Raw genomic sequence first — 23,440 nt, 5'->3', positions numbered from 1 at the left:
CTCTTGCAAACCTCAGCTCTCAGGTAGCCAATGAAGAACGTAATTTCTTTGCTCCTGATAACCGGCCGCCATCTAAAAGAAATCCTCTAAGAATGCCTACCGAGCCCTTGTTAACAAGGGCCAATAAATTACCAGCCCACACTTGTATTTTTACTAGCTCACCCTTTCCTGCGCAAAATGAACAGCATTTCTGTTCCCCGTAATTCACGGCTCACTATGGGCACTTAGCAAGTTGAACCGCGGCTGACTCTCAATTATCCCTGCAAATGGAGGAGAAGCGGCAGGATGGATAAACCCAAACTGTGCATAATTGAAAAAGCTTTGCTGCTTGGCTCTCCCATGGGTGAGATATCAATCTGCCTGTTTGTCCTTTAAGATTTATGTCGGCTGGGAAGTCTTCTCGGGAGCCTTGCTTGGCTCTCTACCTGGTGGGAGCCTTCCTCTATACCCTCTGTAACCTCTGCTACAGCCTTCCACTAAAAAATCAAAGTGGCCAAGAACCTATTATGCATTGTGCTCTGTGCTTTGCCCGGGACAATGATGGCGAACAAGCTGGATATGGCCCACGATGGAATGGAGCTCCTTGTCTTACTGGGGGGAGGTGGGAAAGAAATCGGGCTACTCACATGAGCATAAAATGTGCTTTATCTTATGTGGGACCTGTCAAACCACACTGCAGCTGTAAGCTAGGGCAGGACAGATATTTCACTAGCCTGTTCCCCATCGGTAAATACCGGTTACGCAGGCAATGTTTAAGCATCAAATGTATACCATGTGTGTGCTAAGGGCAGAACACTGGCAGAAGTGCCCGAGGGATGAAGACCAGAGAGAGCCTGGTCCAGGTTCTCCTCGCTACCTGGCTGGTCCCTTCTGCCTGTAGACCATTTCATAACATGACACTGCAGAGCGAGTGAGAACAGTTCTGAACCAAAAGGAAGCAGGAGATCTGGTTCCTGATCCCAGCTCTGCCACAGGCTGTGGGACCTCAGAGTGTCCCTTTGTTCTCTGAACCTCAGTCTTCTCACCTCGCTGTTGGAGACATTCAAGGGGGTGCCTAGAAACTCCCGGGGGGTCGGGACCACGCCACGGTCTAGCCCATCCCCATGTGCCCGGCACATGCTAGGTGCACCATCCATAACTGCGCTCTGAATGAAGGAGTTAACAGATGTGGGATTATTGTCAAAGCTACACGTTAACCACCATAAGTACAGAAGACACTTTGAGCTCAGCAACATCCTAAGAGTGTTAGAGAGGCAGTTTAAGGGTTGAGTGACACAGGAGCAGAGACTTATCATTTTAAAATAACAATACTTGACACATCATGGGCGATTAAAAATGATTTTCGAACCAAGGAACGTGAACAATGCCTGGGTGGAAGGCTGCGGTCTTGCTGGCACAGGAAGCTTGTTAACGTGCTACAGAATACCGGGTTGAGAAGCCGAGGCTCTGGCCTTGGGCCCAGCCCTTGAATTGGAGGACTTGATTTCCTTACGGTTTAAAATGATAGTCATCATAGCTATTCTTATACTCCTGAGTTATTGCAAGGGTCAACGTTAAGTGAGGTGTGAAAACCCTTGTACCGCAAGGTTCTGTGTTGTTTTAAAAAAGATGACGGATAACTTTTTCTGGTGCACGCAAAAAGAAAGACAATTATTATTATTAATCCAGTTTGGAAAATGAGACTACTGATCCTCAAAGAGAGGTTACATTTACTCAAGAGTCTCTCCCTCCCTTACGCAGCGGTTATAAATAGCAAAGTCAGGCGAGGTTGCAACTTTCTGCTAGGCTCTCTGAGAGGAGGAGGCGAGCAAGTCATGTTCTACTTCACTTAATACATCATCATAAGACATCTTGAACAGCATCGGGTACCGATGACATTCTTAGCAAGTAAAGGGAACCAACATTTACACAGAACCTACTATGTACCAAGCGCTTTACACCTTCGCATCACTTCTAGAAGCAGATGACGTAGCGTCCCTCATTTTACAGCCCAGGAGATTGAGATACAAAAGTTATGTACTTCGCCCAAGACCACAAAACAGCTCAAGGATTAGGCCCCAGGTGCCTCGTCTGTCCCAGTGATAAGGTCTGCCTCGTTCCACAAAATGGAACGGATGAAAATCTGAGACCACCCTGGGCCAAGCTGAAGAATAAGAAACACTGCAATCTACTCAGGAGGAATAGCTATGGAACACTCACTCCTAGGCTCTTAAAACACAAAGAGGAGCCCGGATCCTAATCGCAGCTCCTTAAAAGCCCAGCCTTATCTTCAGGCCCAAGAGCTTATCTCTCCTTAAGCAAATTGAGGCTCAGCTGACTGGCAAAGCAAGAGAGGAGAACAGAGGGTGATAAAATATTCATTTCCTTAAATGGTACCTTCCTGCTAATGATGGACTGACGGGAAGATCCGGAGGTCAGAACTGTTAAAACAAGTGTGATTTTTAGATAGTGACTTGATACCTACACAGAAGCTAATCATGAAACTGCATCAGGATATTCTGAGCTGAAAAGAACCTTGGGATTTATTTATTCACTGAGGTCAGAGAGACCAGGCTGTGAGTGAGGGGACCACGTCTTATAGCTCTGTGACCTTGGGCAAGGCACCTCATCTGTGTGAGCCCCACTGTTCTGTCTGTAAGGTGGGAATGATGGCACAAGCCACACAGTCTTGTTGTGAGAGATAAGATATTGCATGTAGACCCCATTCACAGAGCCGGCCCACAGTCAGCACTCAATAAATGTTAAGTAGCTATAGACCACGCGCGCGCGCACACACACACACACACACACCACTTCTAAGAGTCTTGTTTGCCCCGTAAAGCAAGCCAACATGATTCTCTAAAGAATCACTGTCCTGTGATGAGGCATGAGTCACAAAAAGCAGCAAAGGGCCCGTCGAGACTCTTCAGTCTTAGCTGCTCATTTTACAGATGAGTACACTGAGGCTCGGAGACAGAAAGGAACTCGACAAGCTGGATGAATGGCTGAGTTAGTACCTGGACTAAGATCCTGAATCCACACACTGTGTGACCCAGGATAGAGTCTCTTCTGTACATCGTTCACATGATCTTGCTTCATTCTCATTCCAAGTGTGAGTTATGGAGAAATTACTCCCCTACCTTATCACTGGGGAAAGGGAATCTCAGAGAGGGCAAGTATCTTGCCCACTACCACTCAGCCAAAGTTAGGTGGTGATGTGGCCAGAACCAGAGCCCAGTTCCCTGCCAGCCTAGACGAATTCTTCCTGCACACAGGATGTCCCACACTCCCAGCAGTCCCCCCACAGGGCACAGTGGGAGCCCCGCCAACTACTGCTCGGTCGGAATTCAGAAACCTTGTGCTGAAAAGCCTAATTTTGTCTTGAAAGGTGTTTTTTCTTCAGAGGATGACTGGTTAATGGCTCTTTTGGCCCCATATTCAGACACCACAAGATTGTAGTAATTTAAAATCTGACACCGAGAACAAATATGCAAGTTCTCTGTGTAAAGACTGGAAACTTTGTGAGCGATGATTTTAAACAAAACTTCAGAGCACAACCTCCCACTTGCATCCAATCCAGACAGTTCCAGGGGATAGAAATACTTCGATTATTACTCCATGGGACTGGCTTAAGCCGACTTGTTGGTAGAGCTGATGTGATACTTTGGTCATTTAGAATTCTGTGCATTAGACAGAAATTGAAAATCTGTTTTACTTTTATTACAAAAGTAATGCATGCCCAAGGCAAAAAAGCAGACCGCACAACTGAGTAAATTAAGAAAATTAAAATCACTTATTAAATAAATTTTTTCCTTCTTCCATAATGTTTATATTTCAAATTCAGGCTAAAATTCTAATTAGTGAAAAACTGGATGTTGTCATATTTGTTTGATGTGTTGCTATGGTGCAATTTCTCAAACTCTTTGATGGAAAAGCATGGGGGAGGATGTGTGAGTTTTGCCTTCACTCACAATGGGTCTGATCTCAGCTCTAAATAGCTATACAGCCCCCGGGAAGCTACTCAACATCTCTGAGTCTCAGTTTCCCCTTGTAAAAGCGGGATTAAATACCTACTTCATAGCATGTTTGTCAGAATTAAATGAATCACAAAGTGTGTGCAGTGCTCTTCACATGAGCAGACATTTAAGAATATTAATTTACCTTCCCTTTAGGAGGGGTGAAACCTTGAGCTGTACTTTCTTTTATTCAGTTAATATTCCCAGTGCTGTTTTGCAACAGCGTTTTGAATTTGTCCTTGATTTTCAGGAGTGCAGTTGGCTTTTTAAAGAAATTTGATGAGCACCTTCTTTGGAGAAATGAAGGACCCTCCTGCATTACTTTATTCCAATGGAATGTTTGATTCTTGAGTCCACTGAAAATAGTTAAGATCCATTAACAATTAAAACACCGCACTCAACGGGCGATTGAACATTTCTACAATAAGGTGTAGAAACTACTGGTCAATCGGTAAAAGCCAACCCAGAGGAAGGTATTTGACCAAGCCTGGATGACCTAGAGCATGGAGAGACCCTGTGAGGAGCGTGCCCCAGGTTCTGGGGACCTGTCCGCGCAACGGAAGGAGGCAGTGGCGCAATGGAAAGAGAGAGAAGCGATTTTATACCTGATAAATGTTTTCTTCCGTTTCGGGATCACGGATTGGCTCGTGTCCAGCCTCAAACACAATGTACTATTATGGTGCGGCCAGAGAGGAGAGGTCAGAGGGGAAGAAGAGAGAGGGGGAAAAAAAGGCATTTGGAATTTAGGATACAAATCACAGCATTAAAGAAACAGTTGCAGCAGAAAACACCTTCAAGAGACAAGGGGATCACTGAAACACTGCACGTGCCTTGCACACTCCTGCCTTTTCTAAGGAAGAAGGTAAGGGTCTGATGGCCGTGAGGGCATGGGACCCCGCGTATCTCTCTGGAGATGTGGCCTCTTCATGCGACGGCATTTGCTCTCAGTAATACGTGCATGTGCCACGCTGCTGAGTGCAAATGACATCTCCTGGGAACATCTAGTGGCCCAACTTCGTAATCTGGGTAACAGCAATTGCCCCCCTTTGCTTCTCTCAAGCCCAACATCCTCACTTGGCCTGGAAGTGCTTACAAACGACAAACCTCCTCATCCCATAGATATCACCTGATTTTACATTCTGAGTTTTAAATATTGAAAATCGGTTGTTTTTTTTTTTTTCCTGTGCATGTTTCAGACTCTAAAGGACCGGGCCATTTCAAACAGGGCAATATTCTTCAGTCTCTGTGAGTCAGTTAGCCAGGGGACGAGCTCATGTTCCAGACAAATCCTTGCCCTCAGCATTCTAGAGGGAGGGCATGCAGTTAGGCACATCTTTGGCTTTTGTTAAAAGCCACATAGGCTAGATACTTCTACTTCAAGTTATTCATATTATATTACTTATTTTATCCATATTATTTTATTTTTGTCACAGCTATACCAGCTTTCTGTGTGGAAATAGGCACTGAATAACAATGCATGTGTCACACACACACACACAACCCAGGTGTGTCCGGTTAGAAACAGAAGTTTTGGGTTTTATGTCCAACAAGTCCATTTTTTGGCTTTCTCTCCTTAGGAATAAGCATGAGTGGGTTTGGGGTTGGTGGTGGGAGGCCTCCTCTTCCCTTCTTTCTGCATCTGTTTGTACAGAGCACATAGTTGGATCCAAGAGAAGTCATCTCTCTGGCCCCACCTGGGCTGCAACCTTGCAGAGTTCAGGGAAATCTATGGGCTAGGACGTCTCTAGGGTCTCCCTCACCCTCCTCCCAACAGCGCCCATGGCACGAGCTGGCTCATCAGAGGGGCCAGAGACTTGCCCCCACAGCCTTCCCAAAACTTACAAACTGCCCTGCTTGTACTCCAAAGTCACCAAAACTCAGTCCCCAGCCCTGGTTCCTAAGTCAGAGAAGCCTCCTAATGAACTTGGAATATTCAAGACACTCCCGAAAACACCCCGCTCTGGGATCACATATTTATAGACTGTGGGGGGGCCGAGGCAGGGGCAAGAAGGGAGAAGCGTATCTCCAGATCTCATGTCACGGATGTCAGCCAAACATCCGTTTGTTTTTCATGGAGACCCAGCCCTCACCCTGGGAACCAATCTCGTCCCTCTCCAGGCTCTGCAGTCAGGGGCTCTTCGCCACTCCTGACCTGAAAAACCCCGACGGCTTCCAGAAATTACCTGGTATACAGGATCTTCAACATCCTCTTCCAAAATTGTCTACAGCAGAGCGAGAGAAGGGAGGTTGAGAAGCAGAGGATATAAATAAAGGGAGAGGTATGAAACTGTATTCAGAAATTACAGGACAGTAAAGAAACCGGCTCTGGAGAGGAGAGGCTGCTGGGTCATTTCAGGCACAAAACAACCCACAAAGGAAAAACGAGCCATCTTGTAGCCGCCCCCACCCCCACCCTTAACAACAGCAAAAGCAATTGTGTCTTTCTGTTCTCCTCCCCCGGAAATCTTCCTTGGAATTCAAAATTTCACTTTCTCAAACACGTCCAGGATTTCAGAGAATAAAAGATCATCTCTAACTGCGTGCTTCCGGTGCCTGTAATTTACACGGGAACCTTTCATCTTTGTTTATTTCTACTTGGCAGCAGGAGGACAAGCCCTGACTATCAGTTTTCGCGTCTGTTAATATTTTAAGTCCCAATCTTCTCTGGTGCTCAGAGAAATTCACGGGTATACCTGATACACAGCTTGTTCGCACTGCTTATCCTTTTGTGCCTTTTTTTCCAACTCTTCTCTTTGCTTCAATTCATAAATAAGTTGAAAGAGATCTCTCAAGTCCAGAATAACAGGTTCAGCCTGGAGTAAAAGGGGGTATAAAGTGCATTAGTAAGGGAAACGTCCTGAGCCAGAGAGGCCGGTTTCTGTTTTTTGCCGGCTACAGCCCCCGCCCTTCCTGTTCCTATTAAACTGAAAGCATTCCATCTTTAATTAATTCTACCTTGTTTATATTGGTTTAGCAAATTGCATCTAGGCTAAAGTTCATTTCTTCAACTAATTATATTTGCAAATTCATAATCATAAGCATAAAAGGCACTGCTTTTATTTATTAGTAATTTCGAATACAATAAAATTAGGGCAGGCCTTATGCAAAACAGCTATTTGTTTTCTCTTATTTTCTTTTTAAATGAGGCTATGAACACAAGGAAACTTATTTGTATAGTGGTGCCTCCATCCAGCTTAATCAGAAAGGAAAATAATTAGTCATTACGAAATACACATTAGAAAAAACAAGAAGAAGACCGGATGGGCCTGAGCCCCCCGTTTCCTTGCTCCGAGGCTATTTATGCTCTGGACATGGGCGCCTAAGCATCAGCATGGTCTCGACCTACATCAGAGGCGGGCTTCAAAGACCCACAGCGTGACCGGACGCACTGTCCCCTAAAGCTACTAGGAGAGGAGCCCTCCTCGGATGGGGATACTCACCGCCTGGGCTGTTTTTATGGCAACAAATCTGTGATTCCCTTCCTTCCCACAAACATATCCAAAGGCCCGGTGATCTGTGATGTCCTTTGCAATGTAGGAAATTTCGTGAACAGCATGATGATGCTGAAGGGCCTAGTGGAGACAAAAGGAAGAGCATATTTCACGAGACTTTCCCTTCGAGCTGTTGATCAATAGGAGATGTGTTTCAGCTACGTGTGAACAGGCCCGAAGGGCTTTGGAAAAAGCTGTTGGGTCCAGATGGAAGGAAAAAGAGCCGCGCCTGCCCTTGAGAGATGGAGGCTTCCCTCCATGGTCTTAGTGCTGTGACCAGAGAGAAAAACAGGACTGCTCACATGCTGAAGGCGCATCTGTGGCAGTGGCTTCCTCAGCTTGCCAGGGCCAGTCAGGATAATTCAGTGGGGCAGGCTCTGGTTGTAGCTCGCTTCAGCACACGGCCCAGGCAAGGCGCTGGTGTGATATTTAATACACTCCCACAGCCCGGGCCTCTGCACGCTGTGCTGGAAGCGTGGCACTCTGTACGGATACTGGGGCGCTGTTCAAAGTCACAGAACTGTAAACGTGTATGGGTGCCACCCTTTCCTGACAGATGGTGACAGTGTCTTAAGGAACGAACACCTTTTTCTATCTTGTCCAGAGTCACCATCTGGGCCAGAGGTGGACTCCCTTAGTTCTGAGACTTTTCATGGGCTGGTTGCTCTATGTGCAATGCCCATTCTTCTACCCATTTGCCTGAATCCTAGTCCCTTTTAAAAGGACACTTGAGGGGTGCCCGGGTGGCTCAGTGGGTTAAGCAGCTGCCTTTGGCTCAAGTCGTGATCCCAGGGTCCTGAATCGAGCCCTCCTCAGGCTCCATGCTCAGTGGGGGTCTGCTTCTCCCTCTCCCTCTGCTCACCTCTTTCTCTCTCTCTCAAATAAATAAAATCTTTAAAAAAAGACATTTGAATAGCACCACCTCTGCGAAACCTCCCCTGAACAAGGCTTGCTTTCCCTCCCCCTGCAGAAATAATTCCATAGAACTTCAGTCTCTACTGATATCCAGATTCCTAATTGATTCCTCACACACAGCCCCCTGCGCTCTTGCTTTCAAAGACCTTCCTTCTCAGATAGATTTGCCTGATTCCTGGTCTGCCTTCCCCACCAGGCTCCATCTTCCTCAACTCTTGTCATCCTAGAACCTTGCGCTGTGCTTGACCCACAGTTGCTGAACTCAAGAGTAAACTGGGATAGTTGACCAGTAATTAGAAAACCTTTTGAAACTGATCTTCTTTTATTACCTAAGCCTCAACAAATGCTCGCCATCTTGTTGGCGATGATCATCTTTATGACCGTTTTCCTGTATTAAACCTACTTAAAGCAACCCTCAGTAGACAGTACTCTGTGTAAAGGCTTACATAAGCAGCTGGGCATTAAATGATGTGCTTCAAGTCCTTATATAAGGGGCCTTTTTATTATATTAAGTATTAAGAGGCTTGAATTCTAGCCACTGTGTGAGCACAAGGTACTCACTGCACCTCTCTGGACCTTTGTCTAGTCTTCTATCCAGTGAGAAGTTTGTACCAGATCAAGGCTCCTAACCCAAAGCCCAGGATCTCCTTGGGTCATCAAAAGTAATAAAAAGAAGTCCTAAGCAATTTTCAACATTTCAAAAGGTGAAACAGAAATTTATAACTATCCTTAATTAAGACAACACATGTCATTGTGCATGCAAATGAAAATGCCAAGTTTAGAATTGTATCAGGTTACTGTTGTACTCCTTAGTTTATCTTTGAGAGCCTTCTCTTTAGCATTTAGTTTGGGTTTGAATAATTCAAATGGGAAAGTGAATGACTATAAATACATTTTTTTGGTGGACAAAATTCCTTGCCACTACTGAGTCCATGGAGGGAGGGAGACATTTAACACAAAGGTGACTTAGTTATGAAAGTGGTGGGAATCACAGGAGTAGATGTTCTGGAAGGTCTTGTTCCGTCACCCCAGATCCTTTAGCCATGAGGACCGTGAACCACACAGCCAGCCTCTCAGGTCAGTGGGCACGTGGCTCTCGTGATGGCCAGCACCTTAGTTCTGGACCCCTGGCCCTGACCTTCCAAAATGTCCATTCCTAGACTGCTGCCATCTTTCTAGGCATCTAACCTCATGAATCATTTCTGCCGTAGAATTTGCTGCTGCACCTTAACCTCTCTGACTACTCTTAGGACTCTCTCTTCAGGTTCATCATGCCTTGTCATGTTGCCCACTGCCCACTGGACATCATGCTTGGAGGGCGGTGTCCCCGCCTGGTCACTCTTGCCCCTAATCGGCCATAAGACAACTGTATAATTCTCATGAATCCTGACCCAAATAAAGTTGGTGAGGAAGGAAATGTTTGTTAGTAAAAGACTCAGAACCCATTTATTCTTGTTTTATTAAGAGGACATACTTAGCTGGTGGAGGAAAGCTGCTCAAAGGGCGGTGGCTTCTTCATGGTGTTGATGTAAAACATGAGATTTATATTCAAGCAACACGGGGTTATTGTTTTATAGGCTTTTGTGAACTAGAATGGTATGCAGTAGGGGAAAGTGAGAGACAAAGACATCCTCCTTCTCTCCCCTTTCCAGAAAGTATTTCTTTCTCTGCATAATATGGACAATGTTATCTGCGTCTCCTATTAAATCAAAGTTTGACGACAGTAGCTTATTGATTGCCAAGTGGAATATTGCTCTAAAATTAAACTGTGATTAGAAGTCTTCCTGGTGGAATGAGATTTGGAGATGATTGTGCAAGGGTAAAATATCACCTACTATGCAAGACAGCAGATGGAGATGCTTTAATTTATCTGGGAATCCTCATTAAGTGTTTTAGAATCAAAACATTTTCCTAATATTGCCTTGCCAAGTGTAGCTCTGTGCGTGCCTGAAGTGCCTAAAGATATCTGTAACATTATCTTTTCCCATAGTTAATTTTATGACACGTTAAAAAGGATTCCTGTGAAAGCGGCTCATTTATTTGGAAACGAAGAATCATTGAGGGGCTATGTCTCCACTTTCTCCAACCTCAACTGCGCAGACATAATACAGACACATCAGAATCAAGATAACCCCTATGGTCGTATTACTGCATTCATCTTGGCAACTCAGAGAATCTTGCAAATACCTGTTCACTGAGGCTCAAAATTGCTCCATGTTTTCAAGTAGATTTTATCAGCACTATCAAAGCCAGAGGAACCTTAAACATCATATTGTTCAACTGTGTTTATGAAAATACTGAGGGTCAGAGAGTTCCGGAGGGACCAGTCCTAAATGCAGCCCTCACTTTCCCTATGAAGGATGACAAAGCAAGATGATGTAGGATCAGTGTCTCCATTCCTTAGATTCCTGCCTCTCTAGTCCAGCAACAAAGCCATGATCCCTGAGAGGCTGGGATGAGGACGGGGAGAGCTGGCCAGGAGCCAGAGCCAAAGCTGTTCTGGCTTCCGGCAGGTATCGGAGGTCAGAGAGAGGTCATAAATCAGAAGGTTTGGGGTAAAGGCCAGTTTGCTATAAGAATCTCAAAGAAAAAGGTCAAGACAGCATGCTCTGGGAGCGAGCGCTTGGGAGCTTGTGGGTCTCTGTGGTGTCTGCTGAGAAGTCAGGCTGGAAAGGTGTGGTGAGGCCCTTCGTCATGGGAAATGAAGATCGTTTCATCCAGGAGTGTTTCTGCGGGGACTTTCTGGGGCAGCATGAGTTGTTCTGGAAGGGGGAAAGAATAACTGGGCCAGACGGGGTGGGGGGAGAGGAAAGGCAGAGTCTGGTCGTCCTTCTTCCATGCTTCCTTTGGAAAACAGGTTTTTTTTTTTTGTCTTAGAAAAACAGTCTAGTTATTAAAGTACTGCCAAAAATCAAAGCAGGTATTTGGTTTTAGAAACAGTCTTCAACAACATCTTATTTGTCTGCCAAGGCCTATTCCGTGTCTCCCATTCTGAAACCTCCTTGTTATACTGTGCATGAAAGTTGTTATTGAAGAATTCTGAAGACAGACTGCAGATTAGCCTCCTCAGTCCCATCTGACCTTCCTCCCACCATTGAACTTCAGGTGACCCAGGCTGCGAACAGTCTGAAGAGCCCATCACTGACCCTCTGGGTTCTGTACTTCCCCCACCTCTGTGCCACTATTCACAATGTTTTCTCTGCCGATTGCCCTCTTCATCCCCTCACCCATGCTTTCGTGACTCTGCATAACTAAATCACACATATGCTTGAAGTCTAGCTCCAACAGCTTGCTCATCCAAGGAAACTTCCCTGACTCCCCATTTCCCTCCGTGATAATTTTTGTCCCAGATCTCACTGCACTGTATTTATTCTTCTATCTATGATGCTTCACATGTCTTCATCTTGTTTTACATTTACGCCTTCATCCAGTTATTCATACCGTGTGTACTTACCGAATAGCTGGTGGGTGCCTGGTCTCATGCTTGGCACTACATCCACCCAGATATTGTAACATAGGTCCTTCCTCGAGAACCTTGCAATCTCATAAGAACAGGCAGGCAAAGAAACCAACAACCACAATATATAATAAGACGAGCTTATATTAAAGGTGTGCAGGGATGGGGAAGGGGCATCAGGGAAGACTTGACAAAGGAGTTGGCCTTGAACTGAATCTCGAAGGTGAAGGGGAAGTCTCCAGAAAATCAGGGGAAATGTCATTCTAGACAGAAAGAACTAAGACGCAAAGGCCTCTAGGGCTTGAGAACAGGACATGTGGAGAACGTATCTGTGCATCTGTTTTCTCTCTCCTTTGGGGATGTTACCTTCTTGAGAGAAAGATCCATGTCTGATTCCCTAGGCTGAGCTAGGAATCCCAGCTCCTAATACTGTTCCTTTTGAACAGAACTGCTAAATAAAGTTTGATGAGTGAAAGAAGGAAGGAAGAACCAAGCCATCTGAAGGCATGCACTGCACAAGGTAGTTGCTCAATAAATGCTCAGTGAATGATGGCATCAGGTTAATTCATGACATTTCGCAGAGGATTCATTCTGTGAACAGAGGCTTTCTTATCTGATCATCATTAAATCTTTTTCTTTTTTTTCCTTAGCATCTCCATGAGCCATTTACCAATGTTTAAATGAGGTATCAAATTGTTTGGAGGGTTACCATTTGACAGAATAAATTACAGAGGAGACTTAATTTGTAGTATGGTTCAATACAACCAATTAAATACAGTATGGATTGGAAAGTCATCTGCTCAGACTTTACCACTTGCTTTTCTTTTAAAGAATAAATTCCATCCCATTTAGCCTTCATATTATTTGTGTGTGTGTGTATGTGCGTGTATGGGAGTGCGCGCTTTCCCAAGGCAATACTATTCACAGGAAAAATACCCACCAGGATTTGAGTGAGTTAACAAAAAACAAAACAAAACAAAAAAGCAGATACGCAGATAGACACAGAATAAAAATAGATACATGAAAAACACACTACTTCACACTACAGGCAATTACAGTAGTTAAAACCTCACAAGACAAAGGCAGGCCCAGGCTCATTATAAAGGCCTTTCTCTTTTCTAACATATTTTTGGATGCATTTGCCGCATCCCAGCAACCTCTGTACCACCCCCAGGCACCCCATCATCAAATGCTCAACAGAGCCGGTCCGAGTGAATTCTTCCTTGAGTTCCCATCCTGAAATCTTCTAGAAGGTTTTATTCAAGGACAAAACCACATTTCCAAATATACTAGTCTCTAGCTGAAGAGGCAGTGTGATAGCAGAGGGAAGGATATGAACTCTGGAGCCAAAGAGAACACAATTCAAATTTAAGCATTATCATTTCCCAGATGTGTAGCTCCGGGCAACTCATTCTGACTTTCTGAGACTTATTTCTCTTTTTTGTATGCTATGAAGAATGACAGAGAAACTTAAAGGTTGTTGGAAATATTAAATTAATTCATATAAAATATACCAGATGTAAGTGGGATGTCATTTCCCCCCTCTAGAATTAAAAAAAAAAAAAAGGTAATACCCAGTGTTGACAGAAGTGTGGGGAAACAGACTTTCTTGGGCTACTGCTTTTGTATGTGTTCAGTGGGAGTAATAATAATAACTCTCTCATGGTCCTGTTAGGAGGATTGATGACTTAGGAGATGGAAAGGGCTCGCAACAGTGCGAGGCACGTAGTAAGGGCTGTGTAGATGTTGGCCATTATGGTTATTTTTATTATTTGTGGGAGTGTGATTTGGTGCAACTTTTCTGGAGGGCAGACTGGCTGTATATTTCAATGCCTTAAAGACATGCATAAACTTTGACCCATGATTCTTCTCCTAGGGATTCAATTATCTGTAAATAACATAAGATGTGTGTGGGGCAAAGGCTTGGACAAGAGATATTCCCTGCAGGGCTGTTTGAATCATGAAAAATTAGAAATACTTGAAATGCTGAGCACTGACTGGTCATAGAAACTGCATTGTGCTGTACAATGAAATAATATGCAGTAACTGGAAATCATCTGGGGAACGTACGCATTCTCAGCATGGAAACATATTCACAATATCCACTGAATTAAAAAAAAACATATTACAAAATACTATGTTCAATATGATCCTGTTTTTGGAAAAAATATGCATATCCGCGTACGTGTATAAAAAGTCTAGACATACAACCAACAAAATCTGCACGAGAGTTCTCTGAAGAATTACTACAGTGATTTTGAGAATCTGACTTTTTGCTTATTTATGGTAATTTTTAAAAAATTACAAAAGTACCAAGAATTCAATAAGTAATAAAATACTAGTAAGTATTAAAATAAAGAAAGAACGTAAGATGCTTCTTTCTTTCTGACTTGGACTCAGGGAACACTGTGTGCACAGCCATCTGTACATTTCGAGAGTCGTCCTTGAGCCCACCGGCCTCTGTCACCCTCAGCCCCCACAACCACGTCTTGTCAAGTGCGTCTCCCAATATCTTTCACTCTGTCCATTCCCCTCCCTCTCCACTACCAGACCTGGGTCTTGGCTGCTTCTTCCCGCCTGGATCGGGGCAGCAGCCTTGGTCCCCACTCTGCTGCCCTCCACTCTAATCGTCCCAGCACAGATGAAGGGGTTGAGAGAATATCTGGCAAATCTGATCAAGGCTATCTTGAACCAAAAACACATCAAAGGTTGCTCACGGCTCTTCTTTTAAAGAACAAAATCTCTGCCAGGGCCTTGGTCCACCTCCCCAGGGTCTCTCACCACAGCCCCCCTTGCTTCCCATCACCCTGGCCATTACTCAGACTCTCGCACGTACCGCCCTCCCACGTCAGGGTTGTGCACCGGCCACTCAGTCCCCCTACAAAGCTCAACTCCCTCTCCTCCTTCACACCTCAGCACAGATGTTTGTTCTCCTCTAAAGCTTCCCTGATTTTCCAGTGTGGACCTGGTTCCCATGCTGTAAGTCTTCTTAGCTTCCTGGACTTTTCCAAGGGGGCAGTTGTGGAGTGTGTCATATGGATACGGATACATATACCGAACAGCTCCAGGACAGGAGCAACAATATCTTCTTTCCCTCCTCTTATCCTGAGCATCAAACAGTGCCTGACATAGAGCAAGCGAGCAGTACATATATACTTTTCATTGTGGTAAAATAGACATAACATCAATCTACCATTTTATCCATCTTTAAGTGTCCGGTTCCTTGGCATTAAGGAGAGTCACACTGCTCTGCAACCATCACCACCGTGATCTCTAGACTTCATCATCTTCCCAAACTGACAGTCTGTGCCATTAAATACTACCCCACTCCTCTCTTCCCTCAGCCCCTGGCAACCACCTTCTACTTTCTATCTCTAGGAGTTTGTCAGTACATAGTTTTAAATGAATCATTGGAATGAATGAGTCTGTCAGCAGGATGCCGAGCCCAAGTCTCTCCCCGCGCCCCCCACTCAAACCCACTGGCTCTAGGACTGTCTTCCTCACTAAGCCTTTACTTCCTTAGCTGTTAAAATGAGGAGGTTGTATTCAGTAAGTACTTACGTGCTGTTTTGCTCTAGACACTTTTTAAATACCTTTTTAAATTTTATAACAACACAACAACTATAACAGACAGCTTCTTAGTAGCTCTCATAACGTATGATATAAACACGCAGCTCTGCATTAGCAACGATAGCCAAATTATGGAAACAGCTCAAGTGTCCATTGACTGATGAATGGATAAAGAAGATGTGGTCTATATATACAATGGAATATTACTCAGCCATAAAAAGAATGAAATCTTGCCATTTGCACTGATACGGATAGATGCTAGAGTGAAATAAGTCAGTCAGAGGAAGACAAATACCATATGATTTCACTCGTGTGAATTTAAGAAACAAAACAAATGAGCAAAGGGGAATAAAAGAGACAGAGGCAAACCAAGAAACAGACCCTTAATTATAGAGAACAAATGGATGGTTACCAGAGGGGAGGTGGGTGGGTGGGGGGTGGTATAAATAGGTGATGGGGATTAAGGAGTGCATTTATTGTGATGAGCACCAGGTTTTTTGTGGAAGGGATGAATTACTATATGGTACACCTGAAACTAATATTATACAGTATGTTAACTGGAATTTAAATAAAAACTAAAACACACCCCCCCCAAAAATAATAAACACGTAGCTCCAGAAAGATGTGAGAGAAGTCGTTGTCTAAAAATAGGGAGATGAGCTAGTTAACTAGCTGAGAGCATCCTAGACCTATGATTTGGGCCTAAATTTGTCTAACAAGCAAAGTGGAACCAGGTGTGCCTCATCAATTAGCAATCACCAAAGTGACAATGTAGCAGATTTCTGCTCCAGAGACGTGAAAACCACCTGAAACAGGAAACTGGCTTCCATGTGAAACACTAGTTTCCTAACCCCGGGGTTCCATCAAATTCCACATCCCATGACTAAGGATTGCTGCTCCAGCATAGTCACTGTTGGTGGGACGTTGGACTAGCTGTCCTCTGCTATTCAATTCTTATTTGTCCCCCAGAGCCCTTTGGGACCAGGCACTCTGGAATGACCAAGGAATAGTCTGGGCTCTCAAAAGCCAGCCTATGTGTATGTATGTGGAAGGGAAGGGGCTCCTTTTCTGCTAAATACTCAGAGGAGTTTGCATATTATGCTGTCCCTGTTCCCATTTCCTAGAGGCATGTAGTGTGAGGGAGGGATCTGAATCTCAGCTTTGTGGCCATGGGCGAGTCACCTTATCTCACTGAGCCTCAGTATCTTCACCTGTAAAATGGGAATGATCACTCCTTCATGGAGAGGAAATGAGGAAGATCACTTGAAGTATCTAATGGTATATCTGGTAGATGGCAGACTCTTAATACTTGGGATTTTTTTCCCCAGGCAACTGAGTTTAAGATCCTCAATCTATTTGGACTACACAGTATCTAATCACCAAGCATGCTTCCCTCAGGTGAGGCCTTCTTTAGAGCTGACAGGGTAACTGTCCTGGAGTAGACAAAGGCGGCTGAGGAGGAGAGTCTACTGGGAAATCAAGCTACTGGGAAAGCGAGAGGAGCTGAGGGTTAGGGAGAGTTTCAAACATGGTGACATCATCAAAGAACCTGGGCGGTGCCATCCTGGGAAATTTAACCCTGTAATTTTCACCTGTATAAATCAGTGAATTCCTTTTGGTCCCCAAGACTGTTGGAGGTGGATTTCGTATTATCTGCACCTGAGATTTTGGAATGATATAGTGATCTCATTATCCCGGTCTTAGGAGGAAGCAGGCTCAGAAAGAAGTGACTTGCCCAAGTAACAGCAGGCTGGCATGGGCTTTGAGCAATTCTCACTGACACTCAAGTCTCTGCCTGGTTAATGGTTAGTAGTCCTTAATACTGAATTGCAATTTTGAATTTGCTTTGGACATGTATTAGGATAAAACAAGTACAGAAAAACACTGTTACTAGAAAGCAAGCTTTTCAGTGAAAGAAAAATGAGATACAAATAGAAAAGTTAAGAAATAACCTGATAATTTTAAATTTGAATTTGGAAATATCAACATGAACTCATGACTTTAAAACTAGACTCCTACCACCGTTCGCGGAAAGGGCCCAGGAGCAATGAACACACCTAATGTGGCTATTTATTACCTAGCTATCCAGTAATCTATTGATCTCTAACCTATCTAGAGAGAAAGAGAGTCAGAGAAAGCAAATATGACAAAAGGTGAAATGTTCTGTTTGCTTGAACATTTTCATGATGGGATGCTGGAGACAAACACAGATCCTAGCATGCCTCTTTCTCTACCTCCCACTCTCTCTCCCTCTCTCTGAGAACAGGAGAAACTAAGGCGCTGAACATTTCAAGAGCTTAATTGAAAGTAGGCTGCAGACAAAAGCCCTCTATCAAGTCCACCCCAAGGAACCAGGGGTCCAAAACATAAGTGGCCGTTTAGGGCGCTCTGAAGTGCTTATAGTTAGAGACATCTGTTCCCTTTGCTCCTTGCATTCCCATGGCCAGCATAAATAAACATCAGCCAGGACCTCTATCTTCAACAACAGTTTTAAAAGTTCAGGTTGAATAAATACGGGAACAATTTATACTTCTGAAACTCTGGGGGCGGGGGGAACTTGGAAGATTCTCTATGCATAAGAATTCAGATTTTATTTTCATTATATTAAAGAGAAAAGGTACTATTCTGAGTGCTTCGTCTGTGCTAGGCACCATGCCAGGCAGCCTGTGTATGCAATCCTCCTTTACTCCACTCCATACAACTACCTTCCATATCGTTTCTTCCCCTTTTGCTGTTGAGGTAACCGAGACACAGAGAGGTTGTGTAACTCACCCCAGGTCTCCCTGCGGATCAGGTAGACCAACCCTAGATTATTGCTAGGTATGGCTCCAGGCCCTACAGCTTCTGTGCACTGAATGTAGCTTTGAATGTACTTTCAACGGCTCATATTCTCATTCTCCTAAAATTCTTATTTTTATTTCTGTTTCTTTCTGCATGAAGAGGCCTAATAACCCTTGTAGGTGTTTAGTAATATAACCAACGATTTCAACATTTTAGCTTATGGTGTAAAATTATCGTTAACAAGTAGGTAAATGAGTGTGGATGAATGGAAATGAAACAGCATGTTTTGCTACAAGTCACTGCAGAAACTAGGTCATTATATTTAATGGAAAATTACTTTTTGTGTTGTAACCAGTCTGAAATTAACCTCTGCTTTGGTCACAATGAAGTGCTGCATGCCAGACAGAAACTTATAAAAAAGTATGTTGACTAAATACAATGCAGCCAATGGAAAGAACACCAGATTAGGAGTGAGACGGCTGGATTCAGGTCCTGGTGTCTTCATTTGTAAATTGTTGTGGGTAACTAACTGGTGGTGGTGGTGGTACATACGGTTTCTAAGATCTATTTTACTGAGACATTTGGGTGCTGAAGCAACACATGACTTTGGACAGCCACAGGTCTGAAATCTAGATCTGTTACGGACTGTTGGTGCCAACGTGGACAGATCACCTCGCTTCTCTGAACCTTGGCACGCTCATCCAGAACTCCATTAGATTGGGTGAGAGAACTAAAATAGATCATTCTGGTAAAATTCCTAGTATACTACCCAGCACCTAGTGATGCTTAAGAAATGGTGGTTCCTCTCCAGCTCCAAGATTCTGTGATCGGACTTGTCATTCTCATATGTTGAATTGTGCCCTCCCAAAATTCTTAGTTAAGTCCTAAACTTTGGGACTTCAGAATGTGACTTTATTGGGAAATAGTGTTATTACAGGCATAATTACTTTTTTAAAAATTTTATCTTATTATGTTATGTTAGTCACCATACAGTACTTCATTAGTGTTTGATGTAGTGTTCCATGATTCATTGTTTGTGTATAACACCCAGTGCTCCATGCAGTACATGCCCTCCTTAATACCCATCACTGGGCTAACCCATCCCCATACCCCCGCCCCTCTAAAACTCTCAGTTTCTCGGAGTCCATAGTTTCTCATGGTTTGTGTCTCCCCATTTGATTCCCCCCCTTCATTTTTCCCTTCCTTCTCCTAATGTCCTCCATGCTATTCCTTATGTTATTTATTTGAGAGCGAGCGCACGTGCACACAAGCAGGGAAGGAGCAGAGGCTGAGGGAGAAGCAGACACCCCGCTGAGCACAGAGCGCAACACGGGGCTCAATCCCAGGGCCCCAAGATCATGACCTGAGCTGAAGTCAGACGCTTAACCAACTGAGCCATCCAGGCGCCCCTACAGGTGAAATTACCTAAAATTAGGTCATATTAGAATAGAGTGCGCCTCTGATCCAACATGACTGGTCATTATAAAAAGGGGAAATTTGGACACAGACATATGCATGGGAGGAAGTCCCTGAAAACATGAAGGCAGAGATTGGAGTGATGTGTCTAAAAGCCAGGAGACACCAAAGATTGTTAGCAAACCACCAGAAACTAGAAGATGGGCCTGGGGCAGATCCTCTGCCATAGTCCTCACAAGGAATCCACCTTGTCAAAATCTTGATCTTGGACTTGTAGCCTCTTGAACGATGAGACAATAAATTTCTGTTGCGTAAGCCTCTCGGCTGTGGTTATTCATTGCAGGAGCCCTAGGAAAGGCATACAGCCAGCCCTCTCCACACCCCTGTGTCTGAGGAGTTTGCCAAGAGAATACAGCAGTGAAATAACAAAATCTTAGGTATCCAGTCCCATCTGCTCCCTCAATAAGCCTTCATTTTCCCATGTGTAGAATGAGGGGGCAGGCCTGGCTCCTGCTAGCTTTGCTCTTCTTTTCAAGGCAGGATAGCCAACCCTTCAGTTCTCCTACTGCTGCCAGACATTGCTACTTAAAACAAGCTGAGGGTAGTGGAGCACTCTACAATTTATAGCTGCATCTGTCCAATCATTTCCCATTTAGTACTGTGCAGCATCTCCCCAAATACACCGCCAAACCACTGAGGTGGTGGGCTGAGCTCCCTGAGTACCAGGATCAATTGGTTCTCTTACACTAATTGGCCCCGTGATTTGTTAGGCTGTGGCCTTGGAAAATGAACCGTCAGGAAAAGAAATTAGTACGAAATTGCCCCCGTCATTGGGAATGCACCAAGCACCACCCTGTAGCCAGCTCCTTCAACTCACCTTAAAATTTTAGGGGGGAAATTGACATAAACTAAAATTTCTAACCCTCGGCTCTGTCATTTTCCCGTTGAGATGAGAAAACCAGGGTTCAGAGGGATGAGGCAACTTGCCCAATTGATGTGTGATCAATGGTGAGGTTCCGAGCTGGTGCGAGAAGTCAGTGGGATAGCCAAGTTCATGCCCATTTTAGTCCATCAGGTGTCTCCTTGAGAGCTGTGAACATCGGGTTCTGCCCAGCTCTCTGCTCACTGTCTGTATGCTAGACTTGGGGACAGGTGCACTCGAGTGAGAATGGATGTAGGGAGGCCTGGCTCAGTGACTCAGTGCTTCCTTCATCAAATACCACTAGCTGCTGGCCCAGCTCTGACTCGTCTCCATGACTCAATTCCAGCAATGGGCATCTCCCTTGATCCAGAAACTCTGTGTCAGGTGCTGTGCTGGGTGCTGGGGACATAATGATAGAGCTGGCAAGATCCTTGCCCTTGAGGAGCTCATTGTCTCTGGGGAGATAGGGAGTCAGGTGCTTTTATTTAGTGTTCTCAAAGAAAACCATTCTGTTTCTTCCTAATGCATAATACCACAGTCTAGAATAACCCCTTCACTTGCATGACTGCCTGGTTAACGTATGTCTTCTCCCCTAGATGGTGAAGACCGGGAGAGCAGTCCCCGTGTCAGTTCCTGGCTCACCCATGCATCCCCAGCACTGAACAACGTGTCTGGTACTTACTGGGGACTTAGGGAGGATCTGTGGAATGAATAAGTGAGTAGTGTATCCATGCCCTAATGAAGGTAAGAACAGGGTAGGAATTAGCCTGAGTTGACTAGATTAATAGGAGACTGACTAGGTAACAATTAGTGACTGTGGGGGTGGCTGGGATTAAGATGTTCCATCCTGATGGATAACAAAGAGACGTGAAGCCATAAAATAGCATGTAATGGAGAGGGAACTGTAATCAGTTTGGGATCAGTAGGCCATAAAGTACTAGGCAGAGAGCAAAAGCGCGAGAAAAGTAGGCAAGGGTCAGGGGATGCAGGACTTTGAAGGCCACTTTAAAAAAACCGGGGCGCCTAAAATAGTCAGCTCCTTGCTACTTGACTCTGCTGTGAATCTCACTGGCAGCTGACCCTTTCAGCCGGTTGCAGATGGAGTCCTCCTTCAGGCTAGGGAAGGACAGCAAGCCGAGCAGACTCTCCCAGCTGGTGGCCATCGGACCAGGACCACTAATGGGGCCCTGGCCAACCACCTGCTGCCCTGGGCTCTCTGGGCTGGACACCCATAGCAGAGCTGGCGCGAGAAGTCAGTGGGATAGCCAAGTTCATGCCCGTTTTAGTCCATCAGGCGTCTCCTTAAGAAAGGAGAATTAGGCAGAATTTCTATGGGTCTGGCATAATTTCTGGCAGAATTTCTATGGGCCACAGACGGGCCCCACCCTCCTCCCCCCGCAACCTCTGCTACCTGGCCCACAAGCCATGCCCCACAGAAGTTCACTCAAATCTCCCTGGCACCAGAGGACAGGGATTTTGTCGTATGAAACACTGAATGACAGTGGCGGTGGTCATGGTGATGTGCTTTGTTCACTTAGCCGCACTGCAGCTTTGTGGAACCCCTGGACGTTTCCTACCTGATAGCACAGGCTTTATGTCGCCTATGGAGAAATCCAGGAGTAGGCACGGTGTGTGTGTCAGTGGCAGATTCTGGATCGTTCCTTGGCTCTGCTTCTTTCTTCTCCTGTACAACCTCAGGGAAGTCCCAGTCCTGCACCAGACCTCGGGGGCTCTGTTTGTGAACTGCTGCCTCAGACGGCCACTGTGAACACTGCAGAGTAACCTGTCGGGTGCGTGGCAGATGTCAGCGACAGGGGGTCTGGGAGGGCCAGAAAGCACACTGGGCGCAGAGCTGAAAAACCTGGATTCCTGCATCCGTCGTCCTTTCTGAGAGCAGTCACTGAAGGCCTGTTGTGAGCTGGGCGCCACGGAGGCGCAGGGCGTACGAAATGCGCATGGCCAGGCAGTCCCTGTTCTCCTGGAGCATGTGGCCTGGAGGATACAGCCAGGTGCCTAAGACGATTGCAGTGGGGTGTGGTACACTCTCAGAGAGAGGGAGATACTGGATAAGGAAGCACGCAATGAGGGCAGGCTGCCAGGAAGAGGAGGAATGAGGGTGGATTCACAAAAGATGAAGCGTTACAAGGTCAAAAGGGGAGCACATTACAAGGCGCAGAGTGCAGCAGGGGCAAATGCTGGAGCAGAATCAGGGAGCCTCAAGAGATGTTGAGGGGTTCTAGGGTTGAGTGTTCAGAGGGGATGGGTGTGAGGTCATCTGTATCTCCCTTTTGTGCACATTTTCTAGAGCAACTTCCCAGTGATGCAAAGGAGAGACAGACAGGGGCCCAAAGGTGGAGACTCATCATGTCCTTTTGAGGATTCAGCTGAGACTGCAGGGATGTGCCACTGAAGACCTGGCTCCTGGGATGCCCGACACGTTACCTTTCCCAGCTGGGTGAGCTACCTATCCCTTCCGCCTCCTGAGCCTCTAGTCTGCTGTCCCCTTGTGCAGAACACCTGCTATGTCCATTTGAAATGACCTATTATCTACACACCTATCTTTGACTTCTCTGGGTGCCCATTCATGACCTGCGTAAGAATGTCAGTGGTTGGCCCACCTGGCAGAGTGGGCGCAGGGATCCCATAGACCAGTGACAGAAAGTGACACGCACCAATGACGCAGTCTTCCTCACCAAACACCAGGCAGGCTCCCCTGATGAAGCCTCTTCTTGACAAAGCTTCAACCTTTGCCTGTAAAGACTTGAACAAACACTAACATACAGGCATATCTAGGAGATGCTGCAGGTTCTGTTCCAGACCACTGCAATAAGGCGATTATCACAATAACGCGAGTCAAATGAATTTTTGGTTTCCCAGGGCATATAAAAGTTAT

The 23,440-nt window shown here is 45.2% G+C and overlaps 1 protein-coding gene across 9 annotated transcripts in view; it reads right to left on the bottom strand.

The window, feature by feature from the left end:
* DAB1 (DAB adaptor protein 1) overlaps positions 1 to 23,440 on the bottom strand; it is a 1,108,242-nt gene that overhangs the window by 61,587 nt on the left and 1,023,215 nt on the right. For all 9 annotated transcript variants that reach the window (XM_078073084.1, XM_078073083.1, XM_078073085.1 and 6 more), the window contains 4 exons: positions 7,436 to 7,567; positions 6,689 to 6,808; positions 6,179 to 6,217; positions 4,601 to 4,666 (listed from right to left, as the gene is read on the bottom strand). In XM_078073084.1, coding sequence (XP_077929210.1) covers positions 4,601 to 4,666; positions 6,179 to 6,217; positions 6,689 to 6,808; positions 7,436 to 7,567 — 357 coding nt within the window. The remainder of the gene's footprint in view (positions 1 to 4,600; positions 4,667 to 6,178; positions 6,218 to 6,688; positions 6,809 to 7,435; positions 7,568 to 23,440) is intronic.

The sequence above is a fragment of the Halichoerus grypus genome, chromosome 5, assembly GCF_964656455.1.
Source record: "Halichoerus grypus chromosome 5, mHalGry1.hap1.1, whole genome shotgun sequence".
NCBI lineage: Eukaryota > Metazoa > Chordata > Mammalia > Carnivora > Phocidae > Halichoerus > Halichoerus grypus.
Note: the sequence above shows the minus strand (reverse complement) of the source record. Positions and strands in the feature narration are given on the sequence as shown.